At 35.7% G+C, this 26,005-nt stretch overlaps 7 protein-coding genes across 7 annotated transcripts; 1 reads left to right on the top strand and 6 right to left on the bottom strand.

Moving 5' to 3' along the window:
- Positions 1–477: 477 nt before the first annotated feature.
- LOC147535285 (heat stress transcription factor B-2a-like) lies at positions 478–2,601 on the top strand. Its single transcript, XM_086648672.1, has 3 exons — positions 478–873; positions 1,018–1,305; positions 1,406–2,601. Exons 2-3 carry the CDS (start codon positions 1,042–1,044, stop codon positions 2,132–2,134), a joined length of 993 nt encoding a protein of 330 aa, XP_086504798.1. The 5' UTR covers positions 478–873; positions 1,018–1,041; the 3' UTR covers positions 2,135–2,601.
- Positions 2,602–2,849: 248 nt separating this feature from the next.
- Positions 2,850–3,191, bottom strand: LOC147535284 (Bifunctional inhibitor/lipid-transfer protein/seed storage 2S albumin superfamily protein). The gene is given in 2 exon segments (XM_086648673.1): positions 2,850–3,038; positions 3,040–3,191. Coding segments are annotated over 2 exon segments (315 nt in total). The 5' UTR covers positions 3,186–3,191; the 3' UTR covers positions 2,850–2,869.
- Positions 3,192–3,643: 452 nt separating this feature from the next.
- On the bottom strand, positions 3,644–4,357 carry LOC147535283 (BON1-associated protein 1-like). Its single transcript, XM_086651154.1, has one exon. The coding sequence runs from the start codon at positions 4,331–4,333 to the stop codon at positions 3,821–3,823; it is 513 nt and encodes a 170-aa protein (XP_086507280.1). The 5' UTR covers positions 4,334–4,357; the 3' UTR covers positions 3,644–3,820.
- Positions 4,358–6,077: 1,720 nt separating this feature from the next.
- LOC147535282 (E3 ubiquitin-protein ligase At4g11680-like) lies at positions 6,078–9,971 on the bottom strand. The gene is made up of 5 exons (XM_086651153.1): positions 8,854–9,971; positions 8,159–8,278; positions 7,900–8,032; positions 6,759–6,917; positions 6,078–6,585 (listed from the first exon to the last, which is right to left on the bottom strand). Exons 1-5 carry the CDS (start codon positions 9,399–9,401, stop codon positions 6,412–6,414), a joined length of 1,134 nt encoding a protein of 377 aa, XP_086507279.1. The 5' UTR covers positions 9,402–9,971; the 3' UTR covers positions 6,078–6,411.
- A 301-nt stretch (positions 9,972–10,272) lies between these two features.
- Positions 10,273–14,945, bottom strand: LOC147535281 (E3 ubiquitin-protein ligase XBAT33). The gene is made up of 10 exons (XM_086651151.1): positions 13,767–14,945; positions 13,613–13,672; positions 13,368–13,439; positions 13,064–13,251; positions 12,389–12,549; positions 12,247–12,305; positions 12,094–12,140; positions 11,850–11,993; positions 11,365–11,456; positions 10,273–11,125 (listed from the first exon to the last, which is right to left on the bottom strand). Exons 1-10 carry the CDS (start codon positions 13,941–13,943, stop codon positions 10,584–10,586), a joined length of 1,542 nt encoding a protein of 513 aa, XP_086507277.1. The 5' UTR covers positions 13,944–14,945; the 3' UTR covers positions 10,273–10,583.
- Positions 14,946–15,766: 821 nt separating this feature from the next.
- LOC147535280 (shaggy-related protein kinase epsilon-like) lies at positions 15,767–20,357 on the bottom strand. Its single transcript, XM_086651152.1, has 12 exons — positions 19,361–20,357; positions 18,711–18,977; positions 18,478–18,570; positions 18,254–18,313; positions 17,902–18,174; positions 17,689–17,763; positions 17,326–17,382; positions 17,109–17,249; positions 16,800–16,946; positions 16,595–16,678; positions 16,331–16,433; positions 15,767–16,234 (listed from the first exon to the last, which is right to left on the bottom strand). The coding sequence occupies exons 1-12, from the start codon at positions 19,418–19,420 to the stop codon at positions 16,176–16,178; spliced, it is 1,419 nt and encodes a 472-aa protein (XP_086507278.1). The 5' UTR covers positions 19,421–20,357; the 3' UTR covers positions 15,767–16,175.
- Positions 20,358–21,112: 755 nt separating this feature from the next.
- On the bottom strand, positions 21,113–24,954 carry RPD1 (Ubiquitin carboxyl-terminal hydrolase family protein). The gene is made up of 3 exons (XM_086651150.1): positions 22,920–24,954; positions 22,359–22,476; positions 21,113–21,356 (listed from the first exon to the last, which is right to left on the bottom strand). Exon 1 carries the CDS (start codon positions 24,883–24,885, stop codon positions 23,353–23,355), a length of 1,533 nt encoding a protein of 510 aa, XP_086507276.1. The 5' UTR covers positions 24,886–24,954; the 3' UTR covers positions 21,113–21,356; positions 22,359–22,476; positions 22,920–23,352.
- Positions 24,955–26,005: the final 1,051 nt, after the last annotated feature.

Here is a 26,005-nt window from a genome sequence, read left to right as displayed (position 1 = left end):
TGGGCCACTTTCTTACTTGAGAGATTAGAGAACTCATGAAATCCAACATCCCAACGTCTCTATAATGCCAAAGGATAGATAATGTTGACTACAACTTGGTATCTCTTTCGAGTGGAGACGTAACTAGGAAAATACCAGACTGGTGAGTTCTTTATAAGAAACACCATCAACACTCTTTTATCGGATTACAGACTTTCGTCTTTCTTTTAATTTGATATATGAAATCTATATAACAAGAAAAAATGATATCTCTTTTAAATTATGCTCTCTTTAATGGTCAAAATTACAACTACCAAACTTCTTTTTAAAAGTTGGGATAACATCTTTTAAATTCATCTTTGACCGGAACTACATTTCCTAAATTTTTTTTTTTTTTTTTTTTTTGTTGAACTACATTTCCTAAATTTATCTCCAATAACTATGATTATTCACTTCCAAATTTATCTAGATTGTACAGACACAAACGATTTATCCATTGAGTTTAGACATTGAGTTTAACAAGAAATAGATAGATAGGATCGATGACTTACAAGCTAGGATAACCTTTTAACCATTACCATTGGTGGAACCAAACATCTTATCTAGCAACTCATATTCTTTGGGTTACTGACACGTGTCAGAACAAGACGGCAAAGAAAGCGCGAACCTTCTCGTTCTTTCCTTTCCTTTTTCTCTCTCTCTCTCTCCAAAAGTCCTATCTCTCTCTCTCTCCACTTTTCTTTCTTCGGACGCTTTCGCTTTTAAATCCAGACGAAACTTCTAGAAACAACAAAACCATTCCCCCCTTCCCCTCTCTCTCTCTCTAGCTTCTCCGATCGATTATCTTCTTGCCGTCGATTACTCGTATCCGTTTGAAGAGACTTCCTTCATCAGGTGAGTTTCTGATTCGGGTGATGTTTTTTCGGTGCATGTTTGTTTCGTTCATGGATCTAGAACTTAAAACGTACAAACTCAGTTTAATTTTACGTTATTCGCGTATCTTCTAAGTTTGTTTCTTTTCCTGATCTGAAATTCTAGGTTTTGACAAAGTTGATTTTGATCATGACGCCAACACCGGTTGAACAAACCGGCGAATCAGGAGGTAGTGGTGGTGGAGGAGGAGATTCACAGAGATCTCTTCCAACTCCATTTTTAACAAAGACATATCAATTAGTTGAAGATCCATTAATAGACGACATAATTTCTTGGAACGAAGATGGTTCAACTTTCATCGTTTGGAAACCTGCCGAATTCGCTAGAGATCTTCTTCCTAAATTCTTCAAACATAACAATTTCTCTAGTTTTGTTAGACAACTCAATACTTACGTAAGAATCTCTCACATCTGAAAACCTCATTTCTCTAAAGGATTTCTTTAAATCGGTTCTAAATCGGTTTACTTAACGGTTTTGTTCTTCCATTTTTCAGGGATTCAGAAAGATCGTTCCAGATAGATGGGAATTTTCAAACGATTGCTTCAAAAGAGGATCAAAAGAACTTCTTTCTGGTATTCAGCGTCGGAAAATAACACCGACAGGAATGACCGTAGCTTCATCTTCGCCGGTAGCTATTCCGACAAATCGTACTGTTTCTCCGACGAATTCTGGTGACGAACAAGTTTTATCTTCAAATTCATCTCCTTCAACCGCTTTGAGATTTAATATTAGTAATTGTAGTAATACAGAGCTTCAAGAAGAGAATGAACGGTTGAGAAGAGAGAATCGGAATCTGGCAAATGAGTTAACTCAAATGAAGAGTCTCTGTAATAGTATACTGGTTTTGATGACTAATTATGCTAGTAATAATAATAATCAGCAACAACAGGACAGCGGTTTTAGAGAAGATAAACCGCTTGAACTTTTACCGCTGAAGCGGTATTCCGATGAGTCTGACACAGGTGGTACGGTCGTTGCCGGCGAGTGTCAGAATCGGATAATTAAAGTAGAAGAGAAATCGAATTCAAATTCGAGTCCGAGATTATTCGGTGTTCCAATTGGAGTAAAAAGGACAAGAGTTGAAGATGATGAAGATCAACATCGAGATCTTCATAATCAAGATCAAAATGAACAACAGGAATCGGTGAAATCGGAGCCGTTGGACGACAAAGATGAATCTCAATGGCTGAAAATCAAAGTACATGCGTCGTCTTGTATGTGATTGAAGTCTTTCTAGAAGGAGAGTCACGTGAGAATCTGTGGTATGTCACGTGATCAGACAACTTAGAGGGGTAAGCCCTAAGCCGGTTAGGTGGCTGAACCATTTTCTCTATTCCTAAAATGGGATAGTAAATGTCTTTATCCTAAATTTGGAGATCTCCTCCTTTTTGTACAAGTATTCCAAAAATATTTATATGTTAGCAAAGAGGTATGAATCAAGATAGACATACACTCTCTAGTTTGCATCATATATGTCAAAATTTGATAATCTAGTAGTTTTTTGTTGATTATGTTGTTAATTAGCTTCTAAAAAATAGAAGTGTACGAGATTTGAATAAGATTGATATGATAAATAACTGACATGTAAAATAGTATTCCGTATTACTTATGAAAGAAAAAACGAATGTACTTGTCGCATCAACTTACATTCATCATAATAAAGAATATAGTAAAAGCGTTTTTGTATGCAAATATGCTATGTGAAAATTATTCCGTTACAATCTTTTAAGCTTATGTCTTCTATTTGTTGGATCAATTTCTATCCCACTCAAGGAATGCTGTAGGAACACAAAAAAGGAAAATCAAATACTAAAGCATAGTTGGATAACTGAAAACAATGGTATTTTAATGGGAACATTGAAGAGAGAGAGACAGAGAGAGAGAGAGAGAGAGAGAGAGAGAGAGAGAGAGAGAGAGAGAGAGAGAGAGAGAGAGAGAGAGAGAGAGAGATGACATACTAGTAGCAAGCAGTATTAGGAGTAATAGTGAAGCCAAGAGATATACCACATAAACCAGGTAATGAAGCAATAGCAGTAGCATTTGGATTATAACTAGTTACCAAACTCATTAAACATCTACAAACACCTCTCCTACTGTCTGTTGAATCCCCCATGTTTCTCACACATCACTGAGTTACAACATACTGATCCAGGTTTCGGTTCCGGAAATCCACTCGTTATAAAATTAGAGCATGTAGCTATCAACCTTGTCACCATGTTACATTGTATATCAACACCTTCCACCACCACTACCACCACCACCCACCACCACATTACAACTACTAAGCCGGTAGCTGCCTTTCCTCTTGGGTCACCACCCATATTCACCAACCCGAAACAAGAAAAACTTAACTGCAAGTATTTTTGTAGTAAGTTCGATTTGATTTTTTTTAATTCTCAAGTCTAGATATGACTTCTTTTATTCTCAAGTCTAGATAAGCGAAAAAAATAAAATAAAAACATCTTTGGGAAATTGGGTTGGTAAGCCATCAAGTTTGGATGAACTCTGATCTTCACGAGAGTTGAATGCTTTACTTCAACAATGAAAATACAATGATCACGCTAATAATTTCAAACTTAGGTGCCGTTTATTTTTTTCTAAAATCTGAAATCTGGATTAGTTTTTTGTGTAATATTACTTGTTTTTATCAAGTATTTGTATGCGATTCACGTATTTTCAGATTATAAAACAAATCTGAATTGGATAAAGAATGATTGTTCTAAGGTTTGAATTTATTAGAGAAGTAAACACACGCAAGTATTTATTTTGTTCGTGTAAATTACGCATTTGTTGGTTCAGAGATTTCAGACATGGAAAAAACAAAGAAAACATGTTACTAATTTTTTTTCAAACACACACCCAATCTATTTTTACACCTTCAAATCCTAAATACAAATCTACATTATATTTACACCTTGCAACCATAAGAAAATGGAATTCCCATTGCAATTCCACCATCAATTTCATTTGAAGAAGACTTAACTCCTAATGTTGTGAGACGTCTTCTATTATACCGTGGTGCGTTTAGCCTAATCGACAGATTAACGATACCGTTACGGTCACCGTTGCGTTCTCTTAATCTATAGCTCAAGAAATGTAAGTAGCTAGTTGGAATAGAATCACGATCGAAGTCGGAAACTGGAATTTTTGCTTCTCCTATCATCCTTACACTAGAACCGCTCTTGCATTGAACCTCGACTTTGATAAATCGAACGTTGTGGTAGAACGGAAATTCCATCTTCTCGTTCCAAGAAGGATAGCTCCCACCTTCCTTGTCTACGCTTGTCGACCGACAAATTGTAGAGTCATCTGTTTGTATGACGACGAACGCGTTCTTGTTGATGGAATGATTATGAATACGAAGATCCTCAGCTGAAATAACAATTACCTCTAAAACACTTGGTGGTTTTCTCTTATCCATATCTGAATTGCTTAGGTTAGATTTGTGTTTGAATATTTGGAGTTAAGACCTCTATTTATACCCAAGGCTTTTGCCTTTTGGAAGTGTTGAGGAAATGAAGCGGGAAATTGGGTATTGACCCATTGAGTCGACTAACTTATAGGAATAACCTAGTATTTGAGATCAATGACTCCCACAACACGATTTGGGATGACTCGGCAAGATTGACTTGGTAAAACATAATTTGAATAGGTCAAAAAGTGTTATCTTGAGTAAAAGTATAACTTTACCCCTTAATTAATGTAAAAAAGAATTTTGAAAATTTCTGAATAAATTTTGCATTTTGTGTTTTGCATTTGACAACACAAACTTACACTATCATTTTGACTAAAGCATCTTTCTATTTGTCTTGTGAAGAAAGAAATAGTTTTCATATTTTTATTTTGCTTTCAGCGGAAACATTGAGACTAACGTGATTTTTTAACTTATCATTTACAAAAATTGAAATGTTGTGCATATTATTATCCTTTGTATTTGACAAATCCATTAACGAAGAAACAATATTCTGACTAATGCATTATATATGTTGTTAACAACATAATTATATATGTTGTCGACCTTTTATAACAAGTCAAACCAACTATATACGTTGTAAACATTTTATATCAAGTCCGGACATTATTACATACCTTGTCAAAAATTTATAACAACACAATTATATATATAACCAACAACTTATAACAACAGATTTTTATATGTTATCAACGTAGAAAAGTAAAATGAGAATATTGGAGAAAATATGATTGTTTTGTTACCGACATGATTACATATGTTGTCAACAATTTCAAACGTGTTAAAAAAAAATTTCTTTTAGATTATTTGTTTTAGTTGATAAAACTTCTTCCTCGGATACCTCACTTAAATTATTTGTTTTAGTTGATAAAACTTCTTGACGGAATGATGGGGTACATCATCTAAATGGGCCACACGAGTTAATTTTGGTCCATTGCTGGAAACAAACTCAAACAATTTAGTGTGTGGCAATAACTGGTGTGGTTGTCCCACATCGCTCGCGAGAGTGTCCAAAATTTGACTGTATGTGTATGCTCAAGCTCGGTAAGTGGCGAAGCTTATATACAATTGTATTTTCCAAGTTGGAGAGTAGGACAGAATCCACACGCAAAAAAGGATAAGTATGGTGGACGTTCAAAGGAAATTACACCAGAAAAGGATCATTCATGCGTTCTCCACAGTGTCAGCTAACTTGTACACATTACAAAACTAAACAAAAAAAATAAGCAACTTCTTTAAAAAAATGATCATACAAAGATATGGATTGACTGCATCAATTCTCACAAGACTTGGATAACTTTGTCCCAGTTTTAATGCTCATTGCTTTCCTATGTCAATTTCTTTAGCATCACCCATTATCTTATTCTCCAAGAATCAAAACCCTAGCTCAAAGAAGACTTATTCTCAAAGAACAATTTTAAGTTCTAACCATGAGGCATCTTGAAAGACAAGCGACAAGCAAAAACAACGCGTAATATGTTTTGAATGCTTTGTCTGTTGTTTGAGAAGCTTAAAGAACAAGAAGTATCAAAGTCTACCCGCCACATTGTTTGGAAAGACACATGTTTTCAATCAATTTCAATAATTTGTGTATTTCAGCATCATTTACTTTGGAAGTGGATGTAACTCATATATCAGTTTCGTAGAATATGATGCTAACATTACTTTAAGCAGAAACCCTATATCGATGAGATGAATAAGAACAAGAATCATCATTGAGAAAGAAACAGGAGAACAAGTTCAAACAGGAAACCTACTAGTTCTATGATCACTTACATAATATGTTCACAGGATCCTGCCTACGCAAATCATACCAAACAAGCACACGACATAAATATAGCCTGTATCATACATCATCTAACTCGAAACCACAATCAGAACTGATGATTCCGAGACTCATAGATATGGACTTTCAAACAAGGACAGATACCCAGAAAAAACTAGGTGCAAGTTTGAACAATAAAAGGATTTACATATGAGCATGGATAGCTTGCTCGGGGGAATTTGAGACTTTTGGTGGTTGTCTCCTAAACTTGGTCTCTACCATTGTTGCCATTTTTCAGTATGTTGTACTTACAGAGAGGGCAAGTTGCATTTATGAATAACCACTTGTCTATGCAGGTACAGTGAAAATGATGTCGGCATGGAAGTTCACGCAGCTCAACTCCATCATCATAAGGTGAAAGACAGATGCAGCACTCCTGTAAAAATCAACCGTATCAAATGCGTGACAGAGCCACCTTATTTTAGCAGAGCACTATTGTTTCATCTCTCTCTCTCTGTCTCTTGTCTCTCGTCTCTCTCTCATTCAAGTTGTTATGTAAAACGAATGGCAAGGTTTAATACAATATAGGTTCTGATGGGTACAACTTACAGCGTCTTCCTCTGAAAGAACATGCTCAATAGGTGTGTCAGTGTTGCATTCGGTTATTCTTCCAAAAGGTTCTTCCTCGCCATTGGTTTTTTGGAGATTGGCGATCTTCCGAAATTTGAATTTTGGAAGTTGATCAATGTCATCCTTGGATGCACCTTCCTGTTTGCATTAAGAAGCATGTGAAGTTGGGGAAGTGAATAAACAAACAAGTACACAAGTTGAGCAAAGATAACGAAAACAAGAAAGGGTTCTACTTAGTACGTCTGTTTTGAATATTTAAAATTCCAGATACAAAAATAACAAATGAAAAGTTGTTGTCCTTCATGTGCTAAACTGTAGACATCTCGGATTAGCTTTAATATTTCAATGATACAACATATGAACTGAAATATCAGTGTCTCCAAAACATATTTCCCCTTTCTGGAGCACAATAACCCACCAGTATATGTAGTCATCCATAAGAAGTACCTGACAACCATTAGCTCTTTATGATTAACTCTGTTTCTTAGATGGAGGTTTGAAGAACCTGTCTAAACTCAACTCACGCCGCGTTCGTGTCTTTTCAAATTGACAGATATCAGAGGTAGTGTTTGTTTTTCTGAAATTTTATATCTTAAACCTCGTTGAGTTAGACCTTAAAACAAGTCTCCATCTCCAAAGCACAAGTCTTACTAGCACCCCTAGGGTTCCTTGGCAACAGAACACTTTTAGGCGTTGGGGTAGTTTTTCTCTGCTTCAGGTGTCTTTGTCCTCCAAGAAGGAAATCTTACTTAACAGATACTCCTACCCGTGTCTCACCCTACTCCTTTCCTATTTATGTCCTAGTGTCCTACACAGTTACACCAGCCTCCCTTACAAAGACTTTTCTACCCAAACAAAGACTTGACAGAGATACTACGAACACATTGGGAGTAATTAAGTTACGTCAAGTGATTTGTTCAGGCTATCGAGCTCCTCCTCAAATGGGTAACATACAATTGCTACTTGACTCGAGTTGCATCAGACTACCATGCTGGTTGGATATACAGCGCAGTAGAAGTTTTATTTGTTTACTTTGAGCAATAGGAGTAGCGGAAAATTATGTCATTTATTTAGTGGAATCTACCTAAACAATCATGCATCAGTGATAATAACAACAAACCTGATCAGCTACAGCATATAAGATTGCGATTATACACGGAAGACAGCAGCAAACAGCAATGCCAATGACACACGCCAAGGCAACACAGAATACCACAAAGAAGACATCGAATGCCAGAAATACTATACATAGCCTGCGAAATGGAATTGTTTGAGTCCGAATAAAAAATGCAAAGGTAGAATCGATCTTAAAAGGAAACAACGGCATAGAAGTGAACGAAAATGACAATTCAAGTTCAAATAAATAAACTCATACAGACCAGTAGAGCTGGGGAGCATTTGCAATTAATGTTTGGCCGCCAGAAGACACCCAATAAAACCCGATGATCCACCATATGAATGAAAACATTGTATTTGCAGATTCCAAATGCTTTGCAACACTGCCACCATACTTCCTTATTAGAAAAAGCTTGACATATTCTATCCAGTTATCACTTATGAATCACCTAATAATATCATTGTCACGAATGTGACCTACCCTCATCTATCAACCAAGACTACATAATCATGTGATATAAATTATGGTGTCCTGCCTAAGAGTCCAAGCTTTACGAGCAAGTGAATGACAAAAATCATGTACTTGGAATAGTAGCTCAAACAACCCACGATATGTAACGTGACACTACTACAATAGTACTTAGATTTATTAGTCTAGTCCTTTCCCGGTTAGGCTTGCATTTACAGTGCCGTACTGCTCTCTAATATATCGAGCTATTAAATTCTGTGGTTGTTAATATGCTAGTATTAGTTTGGAAGATCTAAAGGGGGATCATTGGTTGAAGTCTCAGAGCTAGTAATGCTATTTACATAAAAAGGGTAGTTGACATAATTCTCAAGCAAAACCTACATAAATATGTTTAATAAATTGTGCCACCTCTTTCGAAAAAACCGAACTTTTAAAGCAGCAAGTATTAGTATAAGCGAAGTACACGAAAAATTCATGGATATCATATACCTTGGGTTCGAACTCCCAGCACCATCTTGTTGTGGCTCAAGAAGGTACTCATGAGAGTCACTTGATCCCTCTTGAGAACTGGAAGAAGTCCTATTTCCGCCGGAAACCCCAGAGGTGTGTGATGATGGGTGGCGCCGCTTATACTCAGCACAAACAAAGACCATATGAAGTACACATTGAAGAGCATACCCTAAAATCCATAACCTTAAAGGCAAGTTGGGTGATTCATTTTTGCTCAAAATTAAGAAGACAATTGCTATAATGACAAAAGCTAAATTCCAAATGATATCCAAAACAACAACTGGTTTTGAATAAGCCCAATCACTTTGTCTCTCTTCTAATTGTTCAGCTGCTGTTTCTCTCACTAAAATTGATGGTTCTCTCATCATCCGACGACTACTAGCTCTTCTTAGAAACCTAGCAGCTTCACTTAAACTTGGAGGACTCCGACCAACTCTCCGGTTACGATCATCATCTCGATTTCCAAGCAAAGGTGTTGAATCTACAATATCATCTGTTGGAGAATTCGATGATCTAGTTGTTTCCATCTTCTTCTTTTTTTACTTCAATTCAGGTTCAAACTAAAATTCAACGAAACCCTAACCCTAAATTGAATTCAAGTCTTGTAAAATAATTGAATTGAGCTCATATGAGAAAAACCCCAAATTAATCAAAAAAACATTATTGCCAATTTTGTCAGTAGGAAACCCTAATTTGGAAGGTAGGACCATACGGAAGATGATGATCTTTATCCGCCCGTGATTACCAGCTAGCTAATGAACGGACCGGTTTTGGTTGTTTGTGGTAGTGTTTTGATTTGTTCACGTAATAATACTCATTTTGATTTGAATATCATCATAATGAACATATTCATTAACCACCGTCCGATTTGTTGACTAGGTTTTATATATTTTTTTTTGATTTGATTACACATTTATTAATTTTCCTTTTTTAAATATATTTTATCTTATTTAAAATAATATTTATTTATAACTACTACGAACGGTTGACATCGTTAGAGGTTTTTTTTGTTGACTTTAAAAATGATCTCTACGTTGAAATATTACTCGTAATATGTTATAACTTGTATGAGCAAATGAGTCGAGCTCAAATTTAAAATAGATCGATCATAACAAGAAAGAACTTTATAAGAGCTAGGCTCAAACGTAATAGGTTTAAAAGTCCACATACTCCACGTTGCCCAAAGAAATTTACGTGTTACGATCGAACAACGTCACTAAGAGGGTGTGAGAATAATCTCACTTCAAAGAATGGGTATCTAGCAGCGAAGTTCAAAAGAATGTGAAAGAAGTTAGTTCCTTGTTAAGGGAAATTGTTTACAAATTGATTGGGAAAGAAGTTAGTTCCTTGTTAAGGGAAATTGTTTATAAATTGATTGGGAAAGAAGTTAGTTCCTTATTAAGGGAAATTGTTTATAAATTGATTTTCAAATAACAATTACTTACAACATACACATACCATTACAAAATCTGTCAAACATTCTTGGGGAGTAGTATTCCATCTACTTCAATTCTTACACTTCGGTTACACCTCCAAATACGATCAAGCATAACAAGAAAGAACTTAATAAGAAAGAACTCCGGCGATCTAATTTCCTGCTACTAATGTTAAAACAGAAACTGCTAAATACATACTACAACATAATACCTATTTCGGATTATGAAATTTTATATAACTTCTAAGAATAGTAATAATATTCACAATAGAAATCAAGCATTGATTTCAGCATTACATTGATTTTCTCTATGACAACTTCTTCGAGTCCAAAAAATACTCGAACAGATTGTTCTCTCAAGTCTCGGGCAGCTTTCTGATTTATCCTGCTCTTCTTCTGATCTTCTAGGTGATTCACGAGGAGATCGATCTTGGTTTTGGTTGGGCTCAAATGAAGGGCATGAATCTTCATTGCAAGTACAATAAGGAATAGGAACAGACGGAAATGGACTACAAGAAACAGGGCAAAAAATATCGGAAGACACTGAAGCAACACGATTTTTACGAATCTCTGGTCTGATAGTTGTTGGAGATGGTTCTGGGTCATGGTTATGAAGCATACATGGTGTGCAACCAAGAGATAGATGTGGTTTCAGTTCTTCCTTTGTTGAGGAAGTGGGTAATTTTGTGAAGGAGATTATGCCATGTCGACAGAGAGGGCATGGGATTGAGCCTGGTGGAGTTGAGATATCGGATGGGATGTTACTAGCCGTGCAGAGATAAAGGGCACATTTTACACAGAGCTCGTGCCCACAGCCTGAAATCAGAAAATATAATACTGAGATCATGATGTTTTTATTTTCGAACATTTCTTACATAACCCGAAATGACAATTTTGCCTATGCAGTTTAAGTCAAACTCAGGCAATAAGATCCAGGCGAGTCAACTTAAGTGAGTCAGATTCAGAAATCAGAACAACAGACGCCACGGCCTGTCATTCTAGTATCAAGATTCGCCAACGAAAGAAATTTAAAGATAAACGAACAGAATACAAACCTTCAGCAGCTACACTGCATGCTTTCTCCAGACAGACAGCACATACATCACTATCATCGGGGGAGGCAGTAGAGGATTGCAACCCACATTCTCTGAACAATGTTAGAAATGAAGAACTGTTATTATTGTTACTAGATATCGTATCGTAGAGACTAGAGAATGCCCATAAAACGAGAAAGCGAGAAGATCTATAAAAAGAATGATTGTTATGAGGAAGCTTTTGTTTATTTAGGAAAAAATAAGAGTTCATTTAACGGACAAAAAACATTGGGAATGGAAAGAATAATCTTTATAACAATTTTAATAGAATACGACAACACATAATCATATGACAATATGCTATTTGTGCTTTATATGGTATAAGGACTGGATAATTCATACGTTACTTAGCCATCGAGGTAAGCACTTTGATTGCTTAATTGCTTCAGCACTTACGTGTATCAAATAATTGACGAGTTTCCAAGTAAATGAAATCATCACATTACCTTGCTATATTAAGTACACTCATAAGCGGCAACGAAAGGTAATTGGATGGAGGAAATGTTGGTAGTTCCAACTCCGAACTGGGTGACAGCAACGGTTCAAGCCAATGACGACCCCATGTCCTAGCAACATCGAGCGGTAGCCACCTGAAAGATACAAGATTACAGATACATGTCATTCTTCTTTACCTCATTTTCTAACATGGCGCTTTTACAGAAGCTATATTCCACTTAATTCTGAAGTTACCCATTGCAATTCAATGTCATTCTACTAGCACCTCTCGCACGAAGGATCTGCAGAGAGAGGGAGAGATAGAGAGACTTTTTAAGTTCCACAACAATGACACAAAAAGAAGAAATATATTCAGAAACTACTAGATGAAAAAGAACGTCTCATTACTTGACAACACTTAAGATTGCCTCCACACGCAGCATAGTGTAAAGGAGTACTGCCAGCTCCTATAAAATACCCATCAACGGGAAATTAAACACCTACTCTAACCAATCGAATATATACAGTCAACTCTGGAAAGAGAAAGCACCTATCAAATCCATCGAGGTTCCATAGTGAAATGTAACAGCTGAGACGTTGGCATGAATATCAAGTAGTAGTTGAACACAATCAAAATACCCATTCAGTGCAGCCATATGAAGAGCTGTAATACCACCATCTGCTGCCTTGTTTACAAATTTTGAGAGTCCACTGCATTTAACATATCAAAAGAACTGGTTTAAAACTACCAATTTGGGTCTGTTTGGGTGGAACCTATTCTAAACTAGTACAATGGGTAAAAACAATTCCGCATATATACTAATTTGCCCAGGCCACTTTATCCATACAATAGCTTGTACACACCAGCCTCCCTCTATTGAGACTTCTGGTTCCGTCCCAAGTCACGTGCTTGTCGGTCAAGTGTGAAATTTGGGAAACAAAAGCAACTAGTTATGTTCATAAAACTTAAGATCAGCATTTTGCTTTCTTCGATATGTTGTTCATGAAGGGTAAATGGACATAGAAACGGAAAGAAGAAAAAGCACAAGCATGGTTACACTTCACAGTAAGGAAGATTTTCCTCAAACTATGAGAACTAATGCAGTAATGCTATTTTACTGGAGTGGTTATCACCTATATGTTTATATTTGCTCTTTTATTTCTAATGTCGTCATATCTATAAACTAATATATTAGTTCAAAATTGGTAAAGTAAAACTACATACTGTCGGTCGAATTTGTTGCTTGATGAAGTAGACTCTTGCCCTCCATCATCTTTTGAATGAGAACTGATAACTTCATGTGAAACACTCGGGACAAAATCAGCTACTACTAGTCTAATACATCTAACATGCCCATTAACAGCTGCAAAATGAAGAGCAGTCCTTCCACTAAGATAGTCGGCTCGAGTAACCTGAAAACCCATATGAAAGTAATAAACTATAAATTCACAGGCAACGAAATATCATACAAATGTCTTAAGAAAGAAAAGAAAACAATCCCAAGAAACAAAAATAGAAAGAAACTCACATTACTTCTGAAAAGCAAAAGTGTTTGAACAACTTCCCAGTGCCCATATCTGCAGGCATGCATCAATGCCGTCTAAAACAGAAGAAATAAGAAAAGGAAAACAAAACCCATTTAGTAATTTCTTCAAACACTTAGAAAGCAATGATCTTACCCACAAAAAAATAACACCCATTTCTGAATCTTTGATTACCCAAATGTGTTAATTTCAAATCAAACTAATCAGGGAAGGATCAAAGCTCCCTAACCTGACCACAGTAGTTCCTTGAGTTCACATCTGCACCATTTTCCAGCAGCAAAGCCACAATCTAATAAAGAATGAACAAATTTAGAGAGAGAAAGGAAGATCTGAAACAAAGAAAAACAATGGTAATCAAGTATAAGAAGTAGTAAAAAAAATACTTCATTATGGCCTCTGGCAGCTGCAAAATGAAGAGGGGAATTAAGACCACCAAAAGTTGAGTACTTAGCAAGACCAGGATTGAACTCTAAAAGCATCTTTGCTTCAACCAAATCACCATCTCTTGCCGCTGATACTAATCTCTCTCCTGATGCTGAGCATCCAAATGAATTCCCCATCTATTTCTCTCTCTAAAAGAGACAGCACAACAACAACCCACAGAGGTAACAGAGAAAACCCAAATCTGAGAAGGTTTCAGAGAACCCAGAATTGAAAGAGGAGACAGATTTGGGGTGGTTTATTATTTTAGATTTAAGAGTTGGAATTAGGTCAACTGCTCCTCTGTTTCAAACAGAGACAAAGGAACAAAAAGGTTGAAAATTTGAGTGACTGATTTAGGGGAAATGGAATCTAAAGGGAGACGTGGAAGAATTGGATTTGTTTCTTCATCAGTTCCAATTTAGGGATTCGAGAAGGAAAGTTTAACAAATAGATGGATTGAGTTCAAAGGTAAAAAAAAGAAAAGCAGAGGAGTGAAATTGAAAGCCCTAATTTCATTCCTTTTACGCTACAAAAGAAGAAGACATCATGAACACCGACACTAATATCCCACCTTCCTAAGCTAATCTTTTTGTTTTGATTAATTCATGGTTTAGTGCACATATTAAAAATAGTAAAAAAGGAATCACTATGATTTTTTTTTTTTTTGTTAAGGGAATCACTATGATCTTCCTTTTTAATTCAGGCCTAGGGTTTAAGATTTTTCTTTTTCGTTTGTATTTAGATATTTGTCTTGGCAAGATCTATAAACACGTGGGTCTATCTGGTTTACACATGTCCAACAGTTAAAAAATCGAAAAATATGAATTCACTCTCGATTAGCTAATGAAATAACTATTTTACATTTTTATGCAAAGAGAAATACAAGAGACCACACAATAAAATGAGAAAAAAATGTGGTCACTAAGTCAAATTAGTGTACTGTGATATTTTAATATATACTAAAAATACGTCTTTTATTATATCATATGCTAGATTTACTATTAATCTACTTATGTTTATAATAATCTCAACCTATATTTGTGAAACTAGTAATTATGTGAGTGCAACTAGATGGTCATAGGTCATAGGAGGGTGGAATATCTACAAGAACAAAAAGGGAAGAAAAGATAAGAGATATTATATCATCCACCATAACCATACCTTTTTTTTTTTTTTTTGTTGAAAATCCACCATAACCCTACCTAATAACAATGATTGATTTGTCAACATGTTCGCCCAAGTAGAATTTGAACAAGAATACTTTTTGTTTCAAAATATCTCAAGGGCATTCAAAATGTATAGATCATTGCATCCAGCATTATTCATCCTATGAAATGATAAGATGGAGTTGGCCAGTTTTATCCTCTTCAGTAAATGGATGGCTAAAGGTTTATAGAAATTAGTCGTAAGAAATTTCTAACTGAGAGAGACAACACTGCAGAAAAGGGGTAGGAGAGAAAATGTCTACCTTCATTCTTCTTTGGAAATAGAATGTTGAATTGTAGAGAATACGACTGTAGTTATATTTAGTCTCACATAGAACAACCATGGTGAAAATGTAAACAAATTCTGAGCATGATGTCATAAACAATTCACCTTTTCAACATTATTTAGTAGTTTTTTTAGTACATTTCTTTCTTGTTCTAATGAAAGAATTAATTGGATTTTCCTTTTCCTATCTAAGATACTCTGAAATCCCTAGGGATTTCACTTGACCAATAAATGTCTTGTTCTAAGTAGTAAATTGTTTCACTCATTTCAAAAATACAAGACTCTTTAAGTCAAATTATTGAAGTATTTCGACCGAGACGAGAATTATATTTTACTGAAACCAATCTGGTTTGATATGACGATGTTCGTACAACAATCTGGAATTGTAATACAAGAAAATGAGTGTTAGTGGAGAGAGAGAGAGAGAGAGAAGAACTCTTGATTTTATATGGAGTAATTGAAGACGACATGGGGAAATAAAGAAGTTTTATAGCATTCATCTTTGATATAACTTAAGATTACATAACAGTAGAGATAATACATGATAATCTTCGTGGTACCTTAACAAAAAAAAAACATATAGCATTCGCCATAACCGAGAAACTTCCATCTCGAAAGAAAAATAGTTACCCATCCAAAAACGAAAAAACTTACTTAGCCACTGCCTTTGCTTCTAAACTATATCGTTATGTTTTGGCTGCGTCTCTTGTCATGTCCAATCTTCAAAGTCAAAGCCAGTGCCCATGAACTGGAATTAGGCTTCAAATACCACCACAGATCAAGCTAGCCTAAGCAAGGCAGTTTGCATCTGAGTTGGTGAGCCGCATTCACATTAACTACTGTAATGTCGAGATCGTACGTTCAATTAGTTCATAAATTCACTTCATGTGCTCAGGGAGTAGGCATTGAAGCAGTTCCGGAGACGCACCCGCGAGTTCTGTACAAGGTTCAGAGAGAGAGAGAGAGTATTCATGAGAGAGGAAAATAGAGCATTATTCTAAGTGAAACCCGAGCAAGAGAAAGAATATGTTACCCTGAGGTGTGAAGTTGAATAGAGGGGGAAGAGGATGACCATTGGGCAAGCGAGTATTTGGATCCCTCAGATCATCGAAGAATGGGTGTGCACATGCTTCTAACTGCAGAGCCAGATGATTATGGAACAAGATATTATAAACCAGATAAAATGTTATTCGATCTCATTCAATCTATCAATTGAGATATCGAAATTATGTAGTAGCGAATACAAGCCAGATTTGAACAGAACTAATATCATCTAGAGGACGGAAAAATTACTTACAGCAGTACAACGCAAATTTGGTGAATATTGGAGTAGCCTTGATACAAGATCAATGGCTTCAGGAGGCATTCTCTTGTGAAAAACCTGCAATATTGAAAGTTAATATCGAGTATAAGAACGATTGTTCAAGTCAAACGTTTGATTATCAAATTTACTAATACAAATATTGATCAAATAAGAGGACTTGACACCGTTTTTGACGGACCTTGTGCCATGGGTGAGCTTTGATCTGTGGAAATTTGAACTCTGTGTAATTTGGGTTCATACATTTAATCTCTTCTCTTGTAGGAGTTCCCAAAACTTTAATGACTTCCACCAGCTGATCGACACTACTTTCTCCAGGAAACAAAGGCTGAGCATCATCAGAAAACCACAGTTAAAAATCGGACATTTGCACCAAGGACTAGAGTTTAAATAATCCAATAATGTAACTCCCTACAAGTCACTAGAGGCTGAAATTCGATCAAGATACTCTCAAAACAGCAAGGTTCCTTCATCAATAGAAATTACTCACATGTCCAAGGAGAAGCTCAGCTAAAACGCACCCAGCCGACCACATATCAATAGCTGTTGTGTATTCAGTAGCTCCAAATATCAGCTCTGGAGCCCTATAGTACCTCGAACAAATGTATGATATATTGGGCTCACCGGGGACCTAAAATGAAGCAAAAGACTTTCAAACCTTCTGACGTGATATGATTAGACTATATACCATCAAGAGAATATCTTACCAACTTTTTCGCACTTCCAAAATCACAAATCTTTAGCTGATGAGTGTGTGGGTTAACCTGAAAGAAATATAAACCTTTCAACCTATAATTTCTCCTCTAAAGAATTAGTGAAATAAAGTAGTTAATATGAATATATAATGACCACGACCACCAGTTTCTATACGAAATTATAGAATAACGCCACTGAACACCAAGAAACAAAATTTAAAAAAAACTTTTATCATTTCAAGCAAAAACAAATAAAAAAAGACCAGAGGTTGCAAGGTGAGTAGAATAATGGTCATATTTATAAATTTCAGAAATTTAAAGTCCCACGAGTTTACATCCATTCAATAGAACTCGTGAATCGGAGCAGTGTCTTACCAATAGATTTTGTGGTTTAATGTCACGATGACACACTCCAATAACACCATGTATGTAAGCAAGTGCTCGACAAATCTACATAGAGAAAAACAAGTAGCTTATGTCAAAAGAAACACCCGAAAATAGCAACATACCTCGCACAAACACGATGTGTGAGAACCTCATTAAATAACAATCAAACAGAACAATTAAATGTGGGAATTCACAAATTACCTGATACGTATACAATTGAACATTAATAAGGGGAATATGTTGGTTCATCCTGCTATAATGTTTGGTAACTTTGTAAACAGTCTCAGAGACATACTCCAATACAAGGTTCAAGAACACCTCCTCTTTTTCGGTGGTAGAAAAGAACCAGTGCTTTAGTTGAACGACGTTAGGATGATCAAACATGCGCATAATTTGGAGCTCTCTGTTTTTATATCTTTTATCCTGAAGAACTTTCTTTATGGCTACTGCTTCACCTGTCTCAAGGCATTTAGCCTGCAAAAATATTCCAAATAAGTAATTTGGCAATGCCTTGTCGATATATAAAAACCCAAACGGAAATAGTCTCATTTACCTGAAATACAACACCAAATGAACCAGTGCCAACCACACGTTCTGCCATGTATGAAATAGTCTGCAATCCAAGCAATAATCAATTAGAAACTTCGATCTTTGGAAATTTAATCAGCTTAATTCGCATACAGACATTAAATTCATTATTGAGATGAAACGACAGAAGAAAATCAAGACCTATTCCAGAATCACTGAAAACAAATTCATTCAAGAATATCAAATTACCTGTTTCGTCTGACCGTCTTTACCACCTATTGTCGTAGTAATTATTTGACCTGTCTCCGCTCCATTACCGTTCACAACACTTACTTCCACATTCTGTATTATCCAATACTACGATTAATAACACTACACGACCAGATGTCGCATAACATATAAAGATCTCCGAAGATCCACGAACTACAAAGCAAACACATAAAAGTACAAAGAAAAAAATGAAGAAAGAAAGCGATTTGCACCTTGTCATCATCATTTTCAGTTTTATCGTCTTTGATTTTCATTTCATGCAACTCTTTCGGAAGTTGTTCAAAACCCGAATTTTCATTTTTAGTAATCGCAGTAGTATCATTTGATGTGCTTGCACCATTTTCCTGTGAAGTAGAAGCCATATTTTGTTCTATACAAGTCTCCGCTGCTTTATCTGTCGAATGAGATTCCATATTATCTTCCCTATCTATATCCATTTCCATTTCGACCTTCACTCTCTTAGTATTTGAATCACCAGCCTAATACAAAAGACAAACTAAAATTCATCAAGACCTAACCTTTAACATTAATAGCAAAAGTTGATTAACATTGGTAAACAAGATCTAATCACAAACAGACATAACAATTAGTTCATGGGTATAAAAGTTTTGTATAAGATTACACCTAAATTCGACAAATTTAACATTTTGAATCATAAAATGACCCTATAATCTGAAGAAATGCAGATCGAAATGAAAAATATTATAAACATTTCTAATCTTAATCTAATCTTAATCAGATTACAGAAAAGGGGAAACATTAACAAATCTTCATCAAAATGAAATCTAAAAACAGAAAAAAAAATAACACAAAATGAAACCAAACCCATAAAAGATTTTGAGAAGGGGAAAATAATACATACTGGATCGGAAATAGATGAACGACCAGATGCAAAACTCTTGAGTCGACGCATCACATGCATTATGGCTTTCTTCCCCCACAGACAAGCAGAACATGAACAAGAAAAAACCCTAATTTTTTTTTTCTTTTAATCTTCTTCTTCAACTAAAATAAACAGAAATCAGAGATACCCTTTTCTTTTTTTTGCCTTTTCTATCTCTCTATAGTCTATACCTACCTCTCTTTCTCTCTCTCTCCCCTGTTCAAGAGAAGAACAAATTGGGGAGAGAAAATAGATTTTGAAAGAGACCCTTTCTCTCTCTAGAAATCTCTCTCTCTTTCTCTCTCTTCAAGACAGAAAACCCTTTCTCTCTCTATCTCCTCTGTTTGATTTTTTTTTTTTTTTCTTTTGGTCAAACATGAAGAAATCCATCTCGACTCCAATCATTCTCAATTTAATAAAGTCCGTACACCAGTCAAACAATCAATTACAACCGTTCTTTTCTTATCATGAGAAATCTAACGGTGAATAGACTAACTATGTTTAATTTGAGTTTCCTGTTTTACCCTTGTTATTTGGAAGGTTTTACGAGAAATTTGTTCGGACACCATTTATCATAACCGGAATATCCGGTAAGTTGTCCGGTTTGCGGTTAAAACAAAAAAAAAATGTCCAACCTTTGAAATTTGGGAATGGTTTTTGAGGTATTCAAATTTACAGAGCAAAGAGAATGGATGCCCTCAATCCAAACCCTACCACACAATAATAAGCACACTAGTGACTAGTAGTTCATGTCTTTTTTGCTCTTTTTTTTTTTTTTTTTTTGTTTCTCCAACTTCAATCACCAATGGAGTTAGGGTCGAGAGGAAGGAGGGGAGAGGGGTAAGACAAGTGGTGGTAAGAGAAGAAGAGGGAAGAGAAAATTTTACAAAAAACGCTGGAGAGAAAATAATGATGGTGGTCGAAAGTAGTAGCCAGAAATGAATGTCGCAGATGAGGAAGAAGTTGTATTGTCTCTATTGATAAACTCACAAGTTCTTTAAAATTTATATGCAGATAAGTTTTTTTTTGTTGAAAGTGTATGCAGATAAGTTGACAAACTCTTTTCTAAATTTTATACACTACAAAAGTTTTCTTGTTTTCATGTTGGAAAGTTTAGGTTTCTCAATAAACTTATCAAAAGAATATGAAATCTGTTGTACACTACAAACTGTCAGATGTTATATACAAATTACCAGATGTATTACACAAGCTACCAAATGCATTACACAAACTACCAGATGTATAAAATCTGTTGACTGGAGGTATTTTGGACATTTTAGACAAAAGACTAAAAACCTATAGATCTTTAAGGGTGGATCTTGGACCTAATTTTTCTTAACTTTTGGACTTTCAACCCATGGCCCCTTTGTACTCAATTATCTGAGAGAATCCAGTAGCAACTATTATTCCGGTTGGAGGAATTTGTTGAACCATGCCGAGAAACTCATAGATTGTAACTAAAACAAATAAATATTGGGTAGGTCAGTAGGTGAATCTAAGTAATCCATTAAAGGGTCATTCAAAGTAAATGATAGGTTAGATTTGTGATGAAAAAAATATAAAGGACACAAGTTAGGGTTGGTGGTTAGTTAACATACAGAAGACATAATGTTCCTAAATCTAGGAGGATCTTAATAAAGTTGGTTTTAAAATGTCCTAATTATACCTAGTTGACTCAGTTGTGTTTGTGGTTGAAGACATGCATGCATCTATCTATTTTAGGCTATCCACTTTTAGAATAAGATTAGGGCATCACCAAGTTAGATTCAAATAAATCAGAAGAATCCCTTAAATATATCTTGTGAGACAACAATTTATACATAAAAAAAATTGGTAAACTGTTTTTAGACCATAACTTTAGTCGATGATGGAGCGAATATGATCCATTGTCTACTCGAAATTTGGAGGCAACCTCTGTAGAACGATTCCGATCCCTTCAATATATGAGTTGGGATGAATGTTTGAAGCCCTTGATCTGCTAACTCAAGGACATAAGTCAATCCGTTCGATAAAACATTTCAGGACAGATTATTCATATAATAAAATAGGATCAGTGACCACAATAACTAAATAACGATAGACTCAATCGAACACCACATAACCATTTCAGAAGAAACATTCGACCATTTGGTCAGACTCCTTGGTACGGGATCTCGAGATACCTCTAAAATGCATCTCTTCCTCCTAACTGTGTCGAAGGGGTTTTTCATCATATGCAACCAGTCTACCTGGTAGTGAGTCAAGTTTGGGCATAGTTCCCTTTAGGTGTCCAAAGGCCAAAGGTATTCGCTATCATCTTCTCTTAACTGTGTCGAAGAGGTCTGCCTCTCTTAAGAGTCATCATGTAGAACCAGTTTAGCTAGTAGTGGGTCAAGGTCCATTTAGGGGTCTAAAGTCCAAAGGTGTCCACTGTCATCTCTTCCTCCTAATCGCATCGAAAGGGGCATCTCTTTGACTCATCGTACAGAACTGGTTCACCTATTAATGTGTCAAATCCAGATTCAGTTATATATCGTCTTCTCTTCTCGACTGTGTCATCCTACAGAACACGTTCTCGTCTGAGTCCATTTATGGGTCCAAAGTCCTAAGGCAGTCGTTACTATATCTCTTCTTTTTAATTTGTAGGACGGCTTAGGTCATCGTACGGAACAACTTCAGCTAGGAATGGTCAATTTCAAACCCAACTAAGGGCCTGAAGTCCGACTGTGTTCGCTAGTAACCCCATTGGATATCATCACACCAATAAGACCCTTTGCCTATAACAACAATGACACCAATCCCAAAGTGTAAACTCCTCCAAACCCATTTCCTCAGATACTGCCATAAATTCAATACATTGATATTGTGCAGAAAAGAATTTACCGGGTAAACTTTGTCTAACGAGAAATATAAGAATTTGATCCTAGAGACAAGCATGAAAGGCTTAGTGGGAGTTGGAAAAAATGGCGACAAGAGATGGTAAGAAACACAAGCGTACCTTGTTGCAGCATCTGCAAAACTCAACTCAGCTTGTACGGATTAGTTTGATAGTTTGGTCTTCTAAAAGCCCACAAGGTTTTGCTACTCTACTTGATGACTCATAAACAAGACATTACCTGCAAAAAAGAATCTGAGTGTTGAACAGTAATTAAGAATTTCATACACTGCATTTTCTACTTTTAGTATCTTAAGAAATTGCCCACAAATTGACGGAAAATTTAGTTCTTATGAGCACTCTAATTACCAAAGACTAAGTTTTTTAATCTCCAGGGTAAATGATATCATGGGTTTGAGTCGTTCAACAATGTGATGAACTCAATACCTATAATCTAACATAGATAAAAAGCCGAGGCCCCAATTTAGTGCCACAGGAACACGTTCTCTTTTAACTAACTCCGCCATAATTTACTAGCGACAATCATCAATCATTTGCTTAGAAAACAATGAATTGATCATAAAATTTCTGAATAGGAAATAATCAAATACAGAGTTTTGATGAAATAACAATCAGAAACACTAATAAGAGCAGACGCAACTGAGAAATATTGAAGTAACAAACCTCGTCCAGAGCTACTTTTTCTTCTCGCCCCACATTCTCCATAAGATTCTGTACGAACTTTTCTTTAAATATTTTTTCTCAAATATATATAAATGTTTGCCCGCTACACCAAAGCTCGTATACCTTTATTCGTCAAGCATTCAACAGTTGCACCTCAAAAGTGAACCAAGGTGATATTGTGTTTGCCTCAAGTGAAGGAGACCATCAAACTGCATCTCTTCTACAAGAAGCACTCTTGCAACATAAAACAAAAACTATACCCATCTCTTCGGCTAGCGGTACAACCTAAACAGGAAACTCGTGTGGATTGGGTCTTGGATAAGCACAAAGAGCTAATTGGTTCAAAATTAACAAGTATTCGGTAGAACACACCACAAACCTCTTAAAGTTTCTTGACACTCAGAAACATCGCATTCACTAGCTAACATGATGATCAGTCTGAATCTGTGGTGCCTTCACAGTCAGAGCCCTCGTCAGTCTCTACTGAATCGCTACCTGAATCCGATTCCATATCCTCTTTCCCGTCCGGTTCAATATTCTCTTCTTCATCTGATTCCATCTGCTCTTCTCTGTCCCCACTTTGCCCCCAATCAAAACTTCGATTCATTTTCGAATCTTCTTCTTCTCCCTCCCCATCTTTTGTCAAATTCTCTTCCATCAAAAGACTTCCATGGTTACTTTCAACATACCTAGTTCTTATACTCCTTGTTTCATCTTCTCCTCTATCTCTCCTAAAACTACCCAATTCCCTATCCATATTAACCTTCCTTGGACTCAACAATATCAATTCCGCTAACTTTCTCCTTGCCAAATACAACCCATTTGGCTCTATCAACTCTCCTTTCTTGTAAGCTTCTCTAAGGAAAACTGTATGAAGTTTCCCATGATTCCCCCTCGTCGATATATAAAATATACCCTGGTGCTGAAGTAAAAACTCCTTTAGTTTATTAGGCAAATCCATGGCATTTCTAAAATGAGCTATTCTCTCTAAAGTTAGCTTCTTTTCTACTGTTAATGACAACAATTCATGTATCATGGCAACTGCTCTTTTTTCCATTCGTTTCTTCGCCTCTAACGATCGAAGATCATAACCCGAAACATCCTCATAGGGTGACCAATAAGGTAATCTCTGCCATTTCCATACAGCAATCTTATAATATTTACCAATCTTAAAACCAGGTGGGAAATTAACAATAAATGAAAACCTAATATTTTCAGCATCAAGACCTCTTTCTCTATACTCTTTTTCTCTTAACTTCTCAATAGCACAAATTGATAAATTTGGGTCTTTTTCAACAATCTCAATATACTTAGAACGTGTATCTTTAGCATCAAAAAGTCTAAAAAATTGTGGGTATTTGAGAATTACCGATAATTCGAAGTCCTCAGGAAGCCCTAATTCGAGGCGAGCAATTCGAATATGTTCAAGACGAATTCGACCCGTGTTTGATAACATCAAAATTTTCCTTAATCGAGTAACAGCATCAGGAATTTGATCATTAAAAGCTTGATTTTCTTGTTCAATTTGAAGATTAGCTTTTCGGGTAAGACGACAATAAAGAATTCTTTGAACTGGGTGTTCATAAATTTGAAAAATATGAGGAAATTTTAGGATAAATGCACCAGCTTCAAATTGTTTGAATCCAAGACGACGTGAGAGAGCATCAAGACGAGCAATGTTGATAGTTTGATTAGGTTGAGAGAGAAGTAGGGTTTGAAATTTGAGAATTTTGATGATTTTTTTATGAACTTCCATGTAATTATCATACCCATGATCTCTTACTCTTTGGAGCTTTTTAGGTATTGAAGTGGATTGAGAAAAGGGTCTAATTAAGGTGAAGTTGTAGTTAGGGTTTATAAGTTTTTCATGAAAATTAGGGTTTGGGGTTAGAACAGTTTTGTTGATGATTTTGATGAGAATGCTAGAAGTTGGGAAGAGATTTTTCAAGGGTTTAAGAGATTTCATGGTTTGAGAGAGAGGTTTTGGGAGCTTGGGAGTTGGGGTTTAGGTTTTAGTGGAGAAAAGGAACACATTTTTAGTAGGCCTTTGTGGGCTTGACATTAAATGGCTTACATTGGGCTTGATATCCATGGTGCCTATAGAACTCTTATAAACTTGAGGTATGGTTTCATGAAAGCCCATAGCCTAAGTTGGATTAAGCCCGCTGTACTCAATTGAAATCATATAAGCACCTTAAGTGTGGGTTGGTTCAAAGTTCACTTACCAAAGAACCCAACTACATAAACACCACTACGAAGTCATTATAAAGGCATTGATACATCATCAAAATGTGATAAGCATGATAACCCTCTGAACTTTAACATTCTAAACTACCGGTCCAAAAGTCTATATAAATTAGAGGCCTAAAGCCCATCATGTTACTTATTTTTACTTTTAACAACCCAAGTTTACTAAATCATGGAATCCACCTACCCTGAGAATCGAACTTCAAACTTCTAGGGTTTCACGATACATGTCTTACCAACTGAGCTATCAGTTGTTGGTCAGTCATCTCTAACTTATCCAGATAGATAAGAATGTAAGATTGCAATTCATCTCTCTCTACATCTCTCTAGAAGTTGTAACATGTGAAGGAGGTCCAAGTACCATGACTTTTGATGTTCATTGTCTCATAAGAAACCAAAGAAAAAGGTCAAACAATAATGAAAGAAAGAAGATGATTGATTAGAAATATGATATTGACAATTTAGGTATAGACATGGAGTTGCTTTTTTTAATTAATGTGTACAAACTTCAAATTTATCCTCTTTTTCTTCATGTCATCTTCATACAATTCCATTCATTCTTCCTTTATTAATTCAACTTCCCATCTTTAGGCTAACATGGCTTTCACAATAGATGTCTTTGACCTAATACAAAATAAGGAAGAAAACAAACTAAAACAAATACTGAAGTCAAAATGTTTGTAGTGTTATATTCACACCTTTCCCTTTATTTTCTTTTATTCTTATTATAAATTTCATCCGTCTTTGTCTATATGTACATTACGAAAGCGACCCTCAACTAACACACATAAGATCATCGAAGCTCCAACGCTACCGGAATCATTTTCTCTTATGTGAAA

This window comes from Eschscholzia californica, unplaced genomic scaffold (genome assembly GCF_041429995.1).
Source record: "Eschscholzia californica isolate CP2 unplaced genomic scaffold, dmEscCali1.0.p SCAF_6, whole genome shotgun sequence".
Lineage (NCBI taxonomy): Eukaryota > Viridiplantae > Streptophyta > Magnoliopsida > Ranunculales > Papaveraceae > Eschscholzia > Eschscholzia californica.
Note: the sequence above shows the minus strand (reverse complement) of the source record. Positions and strands in the feature narration are given on the sequence as shown.

Excerpts from the sequence above, each read along its gene's own strand:
- LOC147535282 (XM_086651153.1), bottom strand. The coding sequence starts at position 9,401 with ATGGAAACAACTAGATCATCGAATTCTCCAACAGATGATATTGTAGAT. Across the intron at positions 8,279-8,853 it reads GCTGGGAGTTCGAACCCAAG|TGTTGCAAAGCATTTGGAAT; the intron begins GTATATGATATC and ends GTATGGTGGCAG. Across the intron at positions 6,586-6,758 it reads TTCTTTCAGAGGAAGACGCT|GAGTGCTGCATCTGTCTTTC; the intron begins GTAAGTTGTACC and ends TGATTTTTACAG.
- RPD1 (XM_086651150.1), bottom strand. The coding sequence starts at position 24,885 with ATGAAATCTCTTAAACCCTTGAAAAATCTCTTCCCAACTTCTAGCATT.
- LOC147535285 (XM_086648672.1), top strand. The coding sequence starts at position 1,042 with ATGACGCCAACACCGGTTGAACAAACCGGCGAATCAGGAGGTAGTGGT. Across the intron at positions 1,306-1,405 it reads TTAGACAACTCAATACTTAC|GGATTCAGAAAGATCGTTCC; the intron begins GTAAGAATCTCT and ends TCCATTTTTCAG.
- LOC147535280 (XM_086651152.1), bottom strand. The coding sequence starts at position 19,420 with ATGCATGTGATGCGTCGACTCAAGAGTTTTGCATCTGGTCGTTCATCT. Across the intron at positions 16,434-16,594 it reads CAAATTTGCGTTGTACTGCT|TTAGAAGCATGTGCACACCC; the intron begins GTAAGTAATTTT and ends CTGGCTCTGCAG. Across the intron at positions 16,235-16,330 it reads ATTCAACTTCACACCTCAGG|AACTCGCGGGTGCGTCTCCG; the intron begins GTAACATATTCT and ends AACCTTGTACAG.
- LOC147535281 (XM_086651151.1), bottom strand. The coding sequence starts at position 13,943 with ATGGGGAATTCATTTGGATGCTCAGCATCAGGAGAGAGATTAGTATCA. Across the intron at positions 13,440-13,612 it reads CAAGGAACTACTGTGGTCAG|ACGGCATTGATGCATGCCTG; the intron begins GTTAGGGAGCTT and ends CTTCTGTTTTAG. Across the intron at positions 12,550-13,063 it reads AGCAACAAATTCGACCGACA|TGGACTCTCAAAATTTGTAA; the intron begins GTATGTAGTTTT and ends TGTTAAATGCAG.
- LOC147535283 (XM_086651154.1), bottom strand. The coding sequence starts at position 4,333 with ATGGATAAGAGAAAACCACCAAGTGTTTTAGAGGTAATTGTTATTTCA.